General features: G+C 22.9%; 3 protein-coding genes across 3 annotated transcripts; 1 reads left to right on the forward strand and 2 right to left on the reverse strand. All coding sequences in view use genetic code 6, as the record gives it.

Moving 5' to 3' along the window:
• Positions 1-2,119: 2,119 nt before the first annotated feature.
• Positions 2,120-4,446, forward strand: TTHERM_00106870 (anaphase-promoting complex protein; the record flags this gene model as incomplete). The annotated part of the gene is made up of 2 exons (XM_001012331.1): positions 2,120-3,859; positions 3,919-4,446. The coding sequence occupies 2 exons, from the start codon at positions 2,120-2,122 to the stop codon at positions 4,444-4,446; spliced, it is 2,268 nt and encodes a 755-aa protein (XP_001012331.1).
• A 600-nt stretch (positions 4,447-5,046) lies between these two features.
• Positions 5,047-9,058, reverse strand: TTHERM_00106880 (hypothetical protein; the record flags this gene model as incomplete). Its single annotated transcript, XM_001012332.3, has 3 exons — positions 8,903-9,058; positions 6,116-8,821; positions 5,047-6,066 (listed from the first exon to the last, which is right to left on the reverse strand). Exons 1-3 carry the CDS (start codon positions 8,975-8,977, stop codon positions 5,047-5,049), a joined length of 3,801 nt encoding a protein of 1,266 aa, XP_001012332.2. The 5' UTR covers positions 8,978-9,058.
• A 1,132-nt stretch (positions 9,059-10,190) lies between these two features.
• TTHERM_00106890 (replication protein complex A largest subunit) lies at positions 10,191-12,710 on the reverse strand (the record flags this gene model as incomplete). Its single annotated transcript, XM_001012333.3, has 6 exons — positions 10,191-10,595; positions 10,691-11,420; positions 11,477-12,063; positions 12,211-12,362; positions 12,447-12,523; positions 12,592-12,710. 6 exons carry the CDS (start codon positions 12,708-12,710, stop codon positions 10,191-10,193), a joined length of 2,070 nt encoding a protein of 689 aa, XP_001012333.3.
• Positions 12,711-17,485: the final 4,775 nt, after the last annotated feature.

Consider the following 17,485-nt stretch of genomic DNA (forward strand, 5'->3'; position numbering starts at 1 on the left):
AAAATATTAAAAGTTTGATTATAGGATAGAAATGTAAAGAGGAAAATAAATTATTTTTAAAATTATATTACTTCTTAATATTCAATTATTAATGAATAAAAATATTCTATAAATAATTTATAGTGTAATAAGAGTAAATTTTTAAATATTAATTCAATTATAAATTATTTACATATTTGCACTTTAATATTAAAGCTAAAATTAAAAATTTGCAAAATCATCTAAATAATTAGCAATAGAAGCAGTTTAGCCTCTTTTCAAAAGACAGATTAGATAGAATTTATCTTTTTAATGGAGATTTTTCTAGCAAAATAATTAAATGTTTAATTTTACAATTTATAAATAAAATAAGCTATTCTTTATTAATTGTTTTTATATATTAATCGTGATTATTTAGCATTTTTTTAAATGAAGAAAAGTAATATTATTTGTTTGTAATTAATTTATAAATGAGTGATAAACTCATGAATTTTACTTTTAGAGAAAATCAATAATATAAATTTATTGATATAAAATGAAAGCTTTACAATATGATTATTCGATTACATTATTATCGCTATTAAAAAAGTGAAATTATTACTAAAATATTCATATTCTTTATTAATTTTTTACTAAAAAAATTACTAATTTTTAAAGATAATTTTTTTAACGATAAAAATATTTAATTAAATTTAAATATGGCATTAAACAAATAAAACTCTAACTGATAAAAATAAATAAAAATGATAATTAAATAAATCTTATTATGAACAATATTTCCAAATATTCAAAATTTACCTTAGCATAAAATAATGGATCTATCATATAAAAAAATTAAATAAATAATTAAATGAACTAAAAAATAAACAAATAATTCTAAAATATAAAATTTCTATTATAATAAATGCTTTTTCAAAAGAAATATTTTTATTATCATTTCTTTAAGTACTTTAATCTTTTTAAAAATTGTAGTTTTTTGCTTTGTACAAATTCTGAAAAATAATTTTAAATAAATATCCATTTAGTATTCATTTAGATTTAATTTGTTTTTATTTGATTTGAATAATTATCTAGAATAGTTTAAAGAGACCAATATTTCTAATCAAAACAAAATTATTAATTAAGGTTTTAATAATAGACTAAAAATCGAATTAGATACTTAAGCTTTTATTTGGTATTTAGAATATATTTTAAATTTACAAAATTAAACTATACTGAATCATGAATTTTTTTAATTATAAAACATTAAAAATTCTATGAAATTTTAAATATTAACCATCAGAAAAAATAATTTTAATTAAATTCAATAAAGGTTTCAAATTTTAGTATGATTTTTACTTTTTGTTAGCAATTAATTTGTTTCAAATTGTAAAAAAAAAAATGGTGTTTTATTTTATTTGATAAAAATATTTGACTAAATATTTATGAAAGATACATTTATTGAAGATATATGAAACTTGCTTGGCTAAAAAGTAAGTGGCCTTGGTAAAATAAAAATTTAATTAGAAAAAATAAATAAACAATTAATTTGCTTTATAAGCTAGCTGATTTTTTTCAGTCAGTTTATATCTTCCAATAAATTTATTGTTAAAAAGTAATTGTATGAAAAGAAGAAATTAATAGAATGAAGAATTAAGCAATAGATTAGCATGCATGATAAACAGAAAAAGAGCGGTTATTAAATATTTGGGTGTGTTAATTAAATTTGTTTCTAAGAATTTATTTGTTAAGAAATATTGCGCAAAAATTAATTGCACTTACATTAAATTATATATATATGTTTGACTCATTAAGTATTGAATTGTATATTCCCATAATACCAAAGAAAATACTAACAAATACAATAAATATTAATTAATAAATTAAAAAAGCAAACAAATAACAAGAAAACTCTATCTAACAAGCACCTTCATATACAACAAATTCTACTACTCCCAATTAGGCCTAATAAAATACCCAATAGCAAATTGCACTTATAAATTGAATAAAGCTCTCTATATTAGCCATTCTTTTAGTAAAAATTAGCACGCATAACTAAACACTTGTGTTATAAACCCATCATTGAAAACTAAATATTTTATCTAATATAAGCAATTGCCTTTTAAATCTGCACTCAAATATATTATTTTTAGAAACTCCTATGAGTAATTAAGTTTAAACTATTGAAAGCGAGCAATATCCTTTGTGTGCTATGGACGAAAATCTACTTTTTTCCTCGAATAAAAATTAAAACTTTACGCAGGAATCGTCTGCCAAGCATAATTATTTTAATAACTCCTAAAGCGATAAAAAAAAGAGCTTAAGCTCAAATAAGGAGAATAGCTCTTCAACTTAATATGTTAAGGAAGGGCTAATTTCTCTTCATTTTAATAATAAAAGCGAAATGGTGGTTTAACCTTTCTCTAGTTAAAATGCTTAAACCAAATTACACTAGTTACCTTCTTTTAGATAAGCTAATCATAATTAAACATGTAAAACTGCTGACAAAATGTTTGAGAGAAAAGCCCATCAAAATTAGAGAGAAACTGAATCAGCTATTTAAATAGAGCTCTCACCTGGATGGACTGCTTCTTCTAGTATATCACAGCGCCAGATCCACTCAGAAAAATCCGAAATGCAAGAGGAAGAAACCCAAGAAATGACTGGAAATGGAATAGCTAGATCTGAGTTAAAAGATGTTGTCCGCAATCTTAATCTGATAGATTTGGCTAAAACTGAGGATGAAAGCCCTATGTCTCAAAGTTTAAGTGCATTAAGTAGCAGTAATCTTTTCAGGAGTGAATCTAATAATAGCACAACATCTGATTAATTTTTAAGAGAAATCAGCACAAATATCCTCAATTAAAACTCTTAAAATGATTTCATAACTTTAGATAAGAAACAAAAGTTCTACAAAAAGTGTAATTTTGATCGCTTTATACCTTCAAGAGTTGAGTCTGATACATACAAACTTTTTTAAATTCACTCATAAATGGAACTTGACTAAGCAAATCATTAGCAAAACTTATAATCTAATTAGTAAAACTCAAATAATAACATAAAGGAAGAATAAAATAGACAGCTCTACCATAATTTACTGCATGCCCATTTCTTAGAAAACAACACTGTGATAAACCACAACTATTGTTCACCTGCCGATGATACCTCTCTCTTTGCCAATTCTTAAGAAAGCGCATCTAAATAAAGCCAATTTAAACCTTTAAAAAAGTTGTTTTCATACGGTGAAAATAATTCTTCCTCAAATATGTAATCAAACAATAGCTCCTCTCTTTCTTCATTTATGCCACCTTCTTCTTCCTCATCTTCTTCAAAAAAATCTTCTATTTATTAATCACTTATTAACTTGCCTGATAATAACATGTACATGAGAGATGAAACACCTAAGCTCAAAATAAATCCTCGTCCTTACAAAATATTGGAAGCACCAACGCTAAAAAATGATTTCTACTTAAATCTTTTGGACTGGAGTGCTTCCAATCTTGTTTCTGTCGGACTTGAAAATTACGTTTATGTTCTTTCAGGAGCTAATCAAAGCGTTAAAACATAATTCACTATACCAGAATATGTTGATCATAATTTATTGAAGATGTAAAGTGGTTAAGATTAAATATAGCAATCAGATTATTATAATATGGTTTGTTCTGTAGGATGGTCTTAAATTTCAGATCATATTTCAGTAGGAGACAGATAAGGAAAGGTTTATTTATTCGATTTGACTAAAAATAAGTTTTTGAGAGTTATGCAGAATCACACAGGGAGAGTAGGTTAAATAGCTTGGAATGGAAACTTGATTGCTACAGGTTCTCGTGATAAAAACATTATCATAACAGATATTCGTGATAAAAGCTCTAATTCCATAGTATTTAAAGGACATGAACAAGTAACATAATTAATAAAATAAATATAATTATTTTTCTAAAATTAAATCTTTTAAAATAGGAAATTTGTGGAATGAGATGGTCTTTTGATGAGTAAACTCTAGCTTCAGGTGGAAATGACAATAAAGTATTTTTATGGTCTTTGAAAATGAATGGAAAATTAGCTAAAATCTCATCAAGTAAAGCAGCTGTTAAGGCTATTGGTTTTTCCCCACATTAACATAATATTCTCGCATTCGGTGGTGGTACAGCTGACAGATGTATTAGAATATATGACACTTAGCAATTAAAATAAATAGAATGTATAGATACAGGCTCTTAAGTTTGTAATTTAATATTCTCCAAAAACAGCAGATAAATCATTTCAACACACGGTTATTCGTTGAACCACATACAAATTTGGAACTAATCAAATATGAAAAAATTAGCAACCTTGACTGGTCACACTTAAAGAGTACTCTATCTCGCGGAAAGCCCATGTGGATAAAATATCTTAACTGGAGCCGCAGATGAAACGATCAGATTCTGGAATATATTTAAAAATGATACAGTTAATGAGCTTTCTCCTTCAAGTCTTGGTTTAAGGTGAAAAGAAAATAAACTTTAATTAATAATTAATAAAAAAAACTATGCAAAATTAATAAAGAGCAGCTTTTTTAAAAAAAAGCAAGCTATGTTATTTTGCAAAAAAAAGAAGCATTGTTTTAAATATTATAAACAAATACTAACTAACTATCTATCTACCTAATTAATTAATAATTATATAAATTTTCTAAAGAAAGAGTAATAAGATAGCTATTTAAAATTAATCAAATAATAAAATTAATATATATTTTTTGTAAATATTATAATTAGTAAGTAATGTTCAATCTTTTTAAAAATATTTTATACATGGAGATTATTTTTTTAAATCATCATATATTTTAATCTTAAAAATCAAAATTTTTAGTGGAATTACTTTTGACTGATTCTTTTTAAAAATACAAAAATATCAAATAATCAAAAATAATTTTTTTTTTATTTAATTTGATAAATTGATAAATTTTAGTTAGATGACAGTAACAATTCTAATAAATAAAATGATAAAATAAATTATTCAATACAAAACATAATTAAGTTCATTCTTTTAATTAATAAAATAATTGAAAGAAAATAGTTAATATGAGTATTGTTTTTGTTTTTTATGAGATCAGTTTTGATGTTATTCAGAATTGTCTATGTTTTGATTATTTTCTTATTATTTATCTTATGTTTCTGTGCTTTATGAATTTTCGTAATTTTCTATTTCGTCCTCCTATCTTCTAACTGTATTTTGTAATTATTAAATTTCTTAAGAGTCTTTTTAGAATTCTTGGTGGAGTTACTAGTTTTAAAGCTAAACCTTCTCCAACTCAGCTTATTTTTCTAAGAGAGATTGCTCTAGCTGCTAGCTTTTTATCTTCATTTCATCAATCTGTAATTAATTTTCATTGAATGTTTTTTCTAATCTTTCTAAAGTCACTTTAGAGTTTTAAACTAAATTGCAAGCTTCTTATGCAACTTATTTGTGAGCTGTTTACATACCATAAGTGATGATTGTATTTAAAATTATATCTAATTTTGTTCCTTAATCCAAAAATATTTTCATAGTACCTGCCTTTCTCTTAATAACTATATCAGGTTCTTGATTTTCTTTTTACTAGAGATTGAAAATAGAATTCATTAATTAAGTTAATTCTGCTTAAGATTATTCTTAATCACCATCTTCTTCATCCTCTTCCTCTTCCTCATCATCGTCATTTTCATCATCTTTTTCTTTTACTTCCTTCTCATCTTTATTATTTATATTCTACTGATCGTCTTTTTTTTAATCAGAAATTTAAGACTATTCGTTTTGATTTTATTTTTGTGTCATTTCAGTATTGCTCTAAGAGATTTAAGACTATTCTCTTTGATTTAATTCTTGTGTCATTTCAGTATTGCTCTAAACATTTGAATTTTCTTCTGAGTTTTATTATTTTAAATCAGAGTTATTTTAGACTATGTTTTGAACTTTACTATGGCCTTATTCGTTTTAGTTTTCAAATTAATTTATTTACTCTTGAATATTCTCATTTACTTCTTCCTTCTTTTTATCCAAATCCATCTTTTTTGATTTTTTAGTTTTTTTATTTTTTCTATTAATCTTAAATTATTCTCCATCATCAGAATCATTATTGACAATTTCACCCTATTATTTAAAAGCTTAAATATTGATCATTTATATATATAAAATTTACATTTTTTATGGAAACATTTCTGAGTAGGAGGATTCTGTAGGCACCTTCAAGAAACCCCTTAGAAGTAGGCCAATCCTTAGACAAAGCGTCAAGTTTATTCTTGGCAAATTGCATATAGGTGCTTGATGAAGTAATATAATTTCTAAGTAAAGAATATAGGTAATACTGCTTAGCAATAAGAATAAAAATAATAAAGTTCTTATCGATTTAATTCCTAACAATTGGAGTAGATATATCTGCTTAAACCAGGAAATTGTTGAATATATTTTTCAAACTTTGAGATGACATTCCATTGTGATTTATAGAATTATTTAAAAAGTCTTTTAAATGTAGTGCAATATCAACCTAGTGTTTGTCATATTCTTCCTCTTCAAATTAGTTAATATTTTCATAATCTAAGATGTTATACCCAATAATTCTTAAAAGAGACACTACAATTTTCTTTTCAGTTTAACTAAGTTTATTTTCTATACTTTTTTTCTCAAACTCCTCCCAGTTTATGACATCAACCATTGCTCTGATTAGTAAATTCAATTTCTAAAAGAAAGGGTTCCTAATGTGCATCAATTTAAACTATGCTTCTATTTCTTTGCAAAGGTCAGTTGCAAGAAGCTGTTCTTACATATCTCTTTTGAAAGTCTTGTGCCAAACTTCACGAACTAGTTCACGCCATTCAGGGGAGACACTTCTTACTCTGAACAATTCAACAGAAGAAAGAAAAGGGAAAATATGTTCCTTGAAGATAAAGTGGGGGATTTTTGAACAAAGAGAGGACTTATCGTATTTAATATGTTCACAACTTTTTATTTTTATCAAGTAATTGTCATTCATTTCAAAAGTTATTGAATTTTCAACAGGATTTAGTGATTTCAGTCTTTGTAAATCAACAAATTACATAGACATAATAGAGTGAATGTGATTTATTGATAGACTTTATCCAAGGATCTTAAATGGAAGAATATGTTAATTGTAGTCTTCAGAGTGTTAAAAAGCAGGATTTACATTTTCTTCTTACTCGTTATTTACTTAGTGATTCTGGTTTTAATTTTCTTCATTTATGTCTTTATGATGGTGATTATGGTGGTGATTGTTGTGTTAATTGTGATGATGGTGAGAATGGTGGCATTCTTCACTTTGAGTTTGATTTGTCTACAATTCAGGTTAGTTTTCTGACTGATTCCTAGATTATATTTCAGATGGTTCTTCAATTATCTCAGTTTTTTAAACATTATTTTAGTTATCTTATTCTAATTACTCATTTTCATTTGATGTTGAATTCTGATTCTATTAAGAATCACTTAAATTACTCTAGTTAAGCTATTATAAGTTCTATAATTGTTAATATTATACCTAAAGAGTTGCCTGTTTTTACATTAGATGATTTTCGACTTATAATTAATTTTGGTAATCCCTTCTTAACTTTTAATCTTTTTCAATCATTTCTTCATACTCTCTTTTTAGTCTTTAATTTTCTTCTATTAGTCTTTACTTTTATTCTTCCTATTTCTTACGAATAGCTTCGTTTCTCTCTAGTTTTTTTTTCAATTTCTCTAAATTTTCTTCAGAAATATCATCGTCTTTATCATCAATAACTTCATATTCTTGCTCTTCATCTAGATTTTCACCTTGTTCTTTTTGCAAAAGTTCTTCTAAATTTTCATTAGAGCCACTTTTTCCATCTGTATTGCTTTCAATAGCCTAACATTATTCTTACTTTATTTCTCTTGTATAATCGTCATCACCGTTTTCGTTTTGGCCTTTAATATGATTGTGATTAAAATCATCACATAATTTGTCTTAACAAATGATATTTTCTTAGTCTTATTAGTTACTTTATTCAATATATTCCTCATTATTTTATTTAATACCATTAAATTAATCCTACCTGCTATCAAAATCATTTTCCTTTTACTCTTAATCTTATTGATTATTATCTTCGTTATTATTTTTTTAGTGATGATGTTTACAGCATAGAGGAAGACTTTTATCTATTTTATAAATGTATATTTCTTTTTCCTTACTTTTTATTATAGACATAATTTTTTCTATGTTGTGCATCGAGTTATTTGGAATACTTTATTGATAAATGCTAGAAATCAACTCAACTTTTTTGTTGTAAATCTCCAATCTCTTTTTCAATTCTTATTCAATTTATTCTTTCCAGTTTGGCTAGTTTCTATCTATTTCATCAAACATTTCCGTACTATTTAAATGAAGTAATTCTATTATTCCAATCAATGTTTCTTCATGCAAAAAGGGTTCATTATTCATAGTACCGATCATTCTGGCATATACTTCAGCAGGATTTAAAGGGTTGTTGTTTTCTTCTTCTTCGTCTATAAGCTATTATTATTGATTTTGCTATTGTTGCTACATATTTACTTACTAATTCTAGTCTTAAATCTAACTTTCGCTATTATTGTTCATGCTACTTAAACTTTAATCCATTTAACTAATATCTTAAAGTTCTTAGTCTTCTAATGTAATAGTTCTTCTTTCTATTTAATTTACTTACTAAAATTATGGCTTTATCACTTCATTTTATTAATCTTATTTAGCCTCTTCTTCTTCAACTACACTTTTTTGAATAAAATCTTCCATACCTTCTTCTTATTTATTATTATTCAATTCAGAATAGTGGTCTGGAATCTAAACCTATTCCTTTTCCAGCTAATCAATCGTTTCTGATTGTTATTCTTAATGTTGCTAATAACAAAAAAATTAATTTAACTTGATTTAAATGAAGAGATATATAAATGATAATAATCATTTAATTAAATAAAATACCTCTGCATGGTCAACGTATCCCTCTTGATGCTTCTGCAATTAAGCTTAATCTTCGTCTCCTTAATTTTAATTCATATTTTAATATTTATTGAACACTAAAATCTATAGATGACTACAATTTCTTTTATACTTGTTAATAGTTTAAATATTAATTTAATTTAATTATTTAAAATTTTAATTGTTTTCGATTCATTTTCAAAACAAATTGATAAATAAGATAAGAAAAAATAAAAAGAATTTTACAAATCGAAGAAAAAATTGCATGATTATTTTTTTAGAACAGACCCTAAAATTCTAAAATCTACTTGTTCTTTTATTATTTCATTTGCATTAAAAAACTTTAATAATAAATCAGATTTTATTTTTTAATTTTCTGCAAACAAAATCAAAATTTTTCTGAAAATAATTTCTAAATAATCTATAATTTAAATTTATTTTTTATAATAACTAACAATTAAAAAGATAAGTAAAAGTATTTATTTATAATTTTATTTTAAATAAGTCTAAAAAATTATTTTAATAATGACTACTTTAAATGATATTAATTTGAATTTAATTTTAAGGTTTTTGAAAACTAGCGTAACATTAATATTATTAATAAAATATTTTTTAGATTTTCTTTTATTTATATTGACAAAAGTCTTATTTCTTATCTTACGATAAATATTAGCTCAATTTTATTTAATTTTTTTCATATTTGTTTTTTGTTAACAAACTTAAATGTACCTTTTTTCAACTAATTCTAAATATTTACCTATTAAAAAATACTTTAATTATTTAAAACTAATTTTATATAGTGTTGCAATTTTTATTTAAATATTCTGCTTGATGAAATTTATAAAGTGAGAGATTTTAATATACTATAAAGAAGAAATTATTTTCTATTTAAATTAATTGGATGAAATTAATTTAGCTTAAACAGATATCAAATTACAGTCCTTAAATTATAATATTTGTTCTGAAGTTAAAAACCAAATTAATAAAAAATTTATTTAAGAAATAGTTGTAAAATTATTTTAATACGAAAAATGAGTAATCAGAGAGTGTGAAGTATTTCTAAAAATGATGATATTACAAATATATAATATATTATATAGAATTGATTTACATTTATATAGTGGATGCAATTTTAAAGTTTTTATTTCATTTATGCAAATTATTCTTTTTAAGTGAGCTCAATTATTTATTTATTTACTTGTTTAGAATTTATTTGATTTATTTGGTAAAGGTTAAGTAACATTCATTTTAAATATAGTTTGTGATTATAATCAAGGATTGTTTTCCTCAATCACCATAAATTTCTCCAAAGAATTGATGATCTTTTTGGCCTCATAAGCAGGTTAAAAGTCTTTTATAGCATGAATAACTGTCTTATCTCTGGCGTTGCCATTTTAGTCTCTTTCTTATTTAGTAAGTAACAGGAATCTATATTCCTTATTTTAGGCAGCCATAAGCAATTTCTTTTTTGTTTCTGTACCGTGTTCTGTATCTTCATCAGCATATCTAAATACATCACCCTTAACACCTGTTTAATTAATAAGTTAATTAAATATGATAAAAATAAATTAACTTAGTTTAACTTTTAAAAAATAAATTTACCAAGAATTTTTTGACCTACTTCATCGAATGCACTTACCCAAATAGTATCTGTAGAGTCACTTATATTGAGGGAGAGAATATATCTAGAGTCAGGCTAATAAAATTATTATTTAAAATAAATTCAATTATATTTTAATAAAATTAATTTTATTAACTAAAATTTTAAAGATGAATAAGAAAAAATATTACTTCATTAAAATCTTTATTGCAATTTATGCAAGTCCATACTTCGTTATTACGTGCGATTTTCTTTTTGCAACTAAAACAAGCATTATAATAAAGAGGAGTATCTTTAATGTACATAATTTAACCACGAATTTCTTTCCAAATTTTCATTTCTGGGTCAGTTTAAAGGTTTTTAATTTCTTCTTTCAAAATGTTTAGAGAAGATTCAAAGCTAGTTACTTCTCTAGGACCAGTATCATTTCCTTATGCCTTTTGAATAGTGCTTAATTAGTCGGAATTTAAGCTTAGGTACCATTTTTTGACATCATGGATCTATGGGAAGAGTTATTCATCTGGATTCATGAAGATTTATGTTCCATATCCGATATTAATTTACTTTTTATCTTTAAATTCACCTATTTTGGCATCTTTAAATACAATGATATCTCCCTACTTTGCATCATAGTCTTTAGCAGTTTCTCCCCAGAGTGTGATTTCTGTTTCAATTAGAGATTCATCAAATGATATTATGTCTCTTTTAGATTATTATTAATTATCTTTCTTTAAGATCATGGTTTTAACTTCTGTGTCTGCCTTTACAACAACAATCAAATCGATTAAATCTCCTTTCTATTTATTCTACATATCTTAAATGAATTATCTATTTAATTTGATCATAGGAATAGATGGATCTTCTTGACATATCAATATTTTACTCTCTTTATTGACAGTTACAGTGTGATCTCCCTTATTGCTATTTATTAAATATTATGTAATAGTAATTGCTAAAACTTAAATAAATTAATTTACTATTGATGATTATTGTTGACTTTCACTGAAAATTATTTCAAGACTATAACTTAACCTACTTTAAATAAGCCATCATACTATTCAGCTATTTCGTTGAAGAAAGAAATACTACATTCGTCTCCAAACTTATCAATAACATCTATTGAAAAGAGTTTTCCTTACTTTTCCTTAAAGCTTTTCAAATCACCCTTTTTGGTGATTCTAACTTTGATTGTTTATGGTTAACCATTTGGCTATAAGTTTCTAATGTATTCCAAATTTTACTCATCTCCATCAGTAGAAATCTACAAACTAGAATTATTTTTGTTGTTGCCATTGTTATTATTGTTATTATTATTATTTTGCTTTACAGGTGCAGTTTTGTTCATTTGTTATGGATTCTAGTTTACTCTTTAAATGTTTTAGTTTGTAACTGCTGGTTTTTAAGCAAATGTGTTATTTACAGCAGGAGTAGGCTTATTTATGTTGCTAACTGGAGGAGTTACCATTTGCTTAGGTTAAGAAACTTAATTTTATTGAAGTATTTAAGCGTTTCTGCTCAAGTATTATGAGGGAATTACAGTTGATCCTTCTGGATTAGAGAATCCCTTTTATATTTAATTTAAAAATTATTAATTTTCAAGAACATATTTTTATTTTTTTGCCATATCTTGAAAACTCCCTTTAAAGAGCATTTTTGATCAAGTAGCAAAGAATAAAATAAATTATATAGAACTTTAGAAATATTTTATTACACTTGACTTGTATTATTTGTATTCGATTGGTTTTCCAATTTGCTCTTAGATATTAGAATATATTAATTCGTAGTTAGAGATAATAATTCTTTCCTTATCGTGGTTTGAGTCATCAATATATTTTTTGCATTTGATAATACAGAGATCCTTCACTATTAAATTATTAAAGTAGAGTTAAAAATGATAGTACTTTTCCATATACAATTCTTCACAAAAAATTAAGAAAAATTAATTACAATCTTGGCATTTGGTAGCAGCATCACTAACGAAATATCCTTTCTTGAATTTGCAAAAGCCATCAGAAATGCAAATCCTATTTGTCAACAAAAAAAAGAAATGAATAAAATTAGTTTTTTTCAATCGATCAATCAATTAAATTACTTGAAAAGATTTTCAGCAACAGATTGAGGAGCTTTTAAAACTTGAATAACATACTATTCATCAGGATTAGTGCTATTTATTAGAGAATCAATAGCATTTTTTGTTAATTGAGTAACCATTTTCTTTCACTTATTGGGTTTTGCTAAATTGTATTTTGATTGAGTTTATGAATTAATTGGCAGCTATTTTTAACTATTTACTTGTTTTTGCTTTAATAATTTATTATTTTTTCTGAATCAATAAATTTTTGAATTATTAAATGACTATTTTCTTTTGAATAAATTATCTTTTACGCGCAATTTGTTATTAAAATTTAATAGATGTTAACTTTTACCTCCATATCTTTCTTTTTTTGAATATATCTATCCCTTTAATTTTACATAGAATTTATCAAATTTTCATTCTAAGAGGAGGGAAAATGTATTTCTGATCACTTTCATTTTTTTGAGATGCTTTTCATGTTTTTTTCAAATAAAAGTTTATTTTTAAAACCCTTCTACATTATAATCTATTTTAAAAAAATATTTTTATATCTAGCAGACGCAAAAATATAGATATCAAACTCTAATTTTCATAATAATAATTCAGCCTTCAAAGAAAAATAAAAAATAAAGATAAAATAGTTTTATCTCATTCTACAAAATATTCATTTATTTTTATTATGCTAATTTAATTAATGATGTAATTTCATTTAGTAAAACTAACAAAAAAAATCTTTTAAATTAAACACTTTTATTATTTCTTGATTATTTATTGCTATAATATTTTAATTATGAGCGCTTCTCATAGAAAATAATTAAAAGCGCCTAACAAAAAGAAAAAATTAAATTGTTTTCAAATATTTATAAAATCTACAAAATATTGAAATAAAAATTCATTTTAAAGATTTTTTTGTAAAATATTTTTTTAGTTCAATTCTTATTAATATCAAAAAAAAAGTCTAGAATTTCACCAGTTAAAATTTAGGCTTGAAAGTAAGAATAACTAATTGTATTGTTAAATGAATGACACATAGATAATTAAAAAAACAAAATAAATTATCATATTTAGATTGAAAAAAACTTTATTTTATTGAAATTCATACAAAAGTCAAAAAATTTAAGTTTATTAATTTCAATTGCTATTTTTATTAAAATATAGCTGGAGTTTTCTTTGTATCAAATTAGATTTTATAATTAAAGCTAGAATAAAAAAATTTATTCTTAGTTTGAGCTAATATTTTTTCTTTAATACAATTAATTAAATCTAATAATGAGCTTTTTTGTTTAATAAATTTTTTATTTTTTTGTTTATCTTATGATCAGTCTATAACTAAAAATATCAAAAGAATATAAAAAGCCATTTATTTATTTCCTAGCAAAAAATTATGCGATTTCTAAAAAACTATTAGCTAAAATTTACTAGATAACATATTTTTTAAACATTTCTTTTGATTTTACTCAGATTTTAAATAAATTTTATAAAATATAATATTATTATCTTTTGATTGACCCGTTTCATATTATTTTTATTTTGAGTGACGCATAATAGATAAGAAACTCCTGCAGCAAACCTTAAATATTTTAAGTCAAACAATAAATATGTTAAATATATGATATTAATTTTGAATAATAAATATCTTCTTATCAAAAAATAACCAGGGAACGAGGGAGTATTTTGTTTTTACCATATGATTTATTACATTCGGCTTTAGGTGTTAGGTAAATTTAAAAAAAAAAAAAACATATTCAGTCGAACCCTCAAAAAAAATAGATTATTTTTATTAGTGGTAATATCTACAACTAATAGATGGTTATATTTTGAGATCATATTTAATAGAGAATTCAGTTTTTGAATAATAAACACATATATTTTAGCTTGACTATAATATCTAAGATAAATTCCAAACTATTTATTTCTAATTTAATTAATATTCATCAATAATAGAAATGATTGCTATTTTATAGAAAGCTTACATTATACTAAAAAATTGAATTTATGCTTATTAGAAGCTATTATTGCAAGAAATACTGTTTTAAAGAAATATTCATATCAATTTTTTAGTATTATTTTAGATTTCATTTATTATTATGAAATATGAAGAAAATTAGATAAAATTTTTTTTTTGACAGTTGGAGTGATGATTTTGAAAATTGAATTACTATTGTAGATCACTTTTTAGAAAAATAATATTTACGTCTTCGAATAGTTATTTTTAAGTAAAATCAATTGATCATCTAAAGTTTAAAAATTTATTGTGTTTTACAATATTTGGAGGAGAGATATCTAATTTCCTAAAGTAAATATATTAGTTATGTGACTGATTTTACATTAATGAAGAGAAAATATATTAAAAATTAGAAAATTTAAATATGATTACTTAAAAGAAATTTATTTGAGGTAAATTTTCTTATTTAAAAACTCATTATTAATTAATTAAAACAAGCACTAGTATAAAACACATAGAAAAAACTTATCAAATTAAATTCGCTTAAAACAAAATATCAAAATTTAGCAATTCAAAGATGTTTATAACTTTACAAATAAATTTGAATCTATTAAAATGATTTATTCTATTTAAGAAAAAATACAGAATTATCACTTTTTTTTACTCTAGCCATTTTGATTGAAGGATTTTTATCGGAAATTTAATATTTCTATTTAATGGATTGAGAAACAATTTATTTTAAAATTAAAAAATACTTTTTAGTTACAAAATAATTTGATAAAAGTTTCAAAATAATTTTAAAATATTTAAATAATCAATTATATTATTATATAAAGTGTAAGAAAATAATTTTTTAGTTTAGAAATTATTGATAAAATTCTTTTTTATTAACTTTTGTTACAATTATTAATCAAGCAAGACTCTATTTTTTTTAGTGGATTAGGTACTAATTAAAATTTTAAATGAAACTCAATATAAGAAAGGAAATTGCTTTAATTTTACATACAATCGGATAGTAAATACATCTCTCTTAAAATATTACAGTCAATTAAAGAATGATACCAAAACATAAAAACCTCAATAAACAATAAAATGGTAGTAATTAAATTTTAAAAATGAGCAATTTATTTATTATTTTTATGCCAAATTGTAAATAATCATATTTAAAAAATGTTAAATAAGATCATTATTACAATTAAAATATTAAAATAAAGACGCTTTTTTAATTTCTATCAATGGAATTATATTATATCTAATATAAAAGAAAGCCAGAAAGATAATCCAACATCCCCTTATTACCAAATATTAGGTTGATTTAATTATATGCATTAAATTGATTATTGTGAACTTCTTATTGAAATATTAACGCATAATCTTATGCTTTCTATATATATTAATTTTACACATTAATTTTTGTGGTTTATTATGCTTATTGAAGATACTATATTTAAAATTATTAATTTTTAGTACATTTAGTTTATTTATCTTAAAAATACTTTGATTTATTCTTAAATTGGACTAAATAAGAATAAATATTTAGTATTAAACAATTTTATTAAAATAAATATTAAAGTAGTTTGTTATTATTTTTATTCTATATTTTAAATGAAAACAAAAAAAGTTTAAGCTATTTCAGATGAGGTAGTAGATCATTGCTAATATTTTAAAGTTTATGAAATTTAGATAGAATAGATAATTTATATAGAAAAATAAAAATACTTTTAGAAATCTAATAAAATATTAAAATACAATATCTATATTTTTCTACTTCTAAATAAGTTACGTTATGATTTTTACTTTTAAAAGTTATAACTGAATCATAAAGTATCAACAACAAAAAAAACAAAAAAATATGAAAAAATTTGTAAAATAAATATTTTTGATCTCTTTATCTCATATATTTAAGTCAAAGCGTGTCAATTTAGCAATAGAAATTTTTTAATAGATGCTATCCATGTAGATTAATTTATTTGACTTTTAAACCACTATAATTAATTTTTTCAGGTTTTGTGCACAATCAAATTGTTCAAAATGTTCTACATTTAAAAAGTTGATCACACAAAAAAGAAAAATCAAAAAATAGCTCAATAACGATAATTGTAAATAGAAAACTATCTATTATAATTTCAAGGTTTTTTTAAATTCAATAATTTAATTAAAAATAACACTGAATGCTTTTTAAATGATAAAAAAATTGATTTTGTTACATAGTAAGTTAATTATGTTTATGACCTGAATATAATTAAACTGTTAAAATCAATAACTTGAAAATAAAATATAACTAAATTCGATTGAAGAGTTTATTTTCTTTTGGTTTTGCGACATATGCAACTTTTGTTCTCTCCCTAATAGAAATTTAAAGAGCTTACAATAAAATATCATTTAATACTATAAAATATTTAAAAAATAAATTTGAGAACCCTCAAATACTTTATTTTTCATAAAAGTTTTAATTTGTGTGAATTTTTATTAGAACTCCAAAGAAATAATCATATTTTTTATAACATTTTTTATTCTTCTATAATTAATATCTTAGTTTTTTAATATAATAGCTGCTATAATTCTTTTTGAAACAGAATAAAGTAGGATCAGTACATCATAGATAATTTATAGGTAGCAAATATACTTTTTCAATGAAATTACTTATGTTTTATTTTTAAATGAAAGTAATTTCCTCAAAATTCCTGAAGTTTTTATTTATTTAAAAAAATATTTTAGCTAATTTATTTTAGTTTAGAGTAAATTAATACTTATATTCCATGTTTACTCATTTAAATAAAATTATTCAATAAAAGTAAAGACTTTCCCTTCTATAATTAATCAGAAAAATTTAAAATAAAAATTGGCTAGCTGGAAAGAAAATTAGATTAATTTATGGGATTTTAAGAACTTTTAGTTTTATTAATTATTTATTTATTTTCCCTATGTAACTCTAAACTTAAATTTTGATCCTCTTCTCAAAGATTT

This window comes from Tetrahymena thermophila, assembly GCF_000189635.1.
Source record: "Tetrahymena thermophila SB210 genomic scaffold scf_8254716, whole genome shotgun sequence".
Taxonomy (NCBI): domain Eukaryota; phylum Ciliophora; class Oligohymenophorea; order Hymenostomatida; family Tetrahymenidae; genus Tetrahymena; species Tetrahymena thermophila.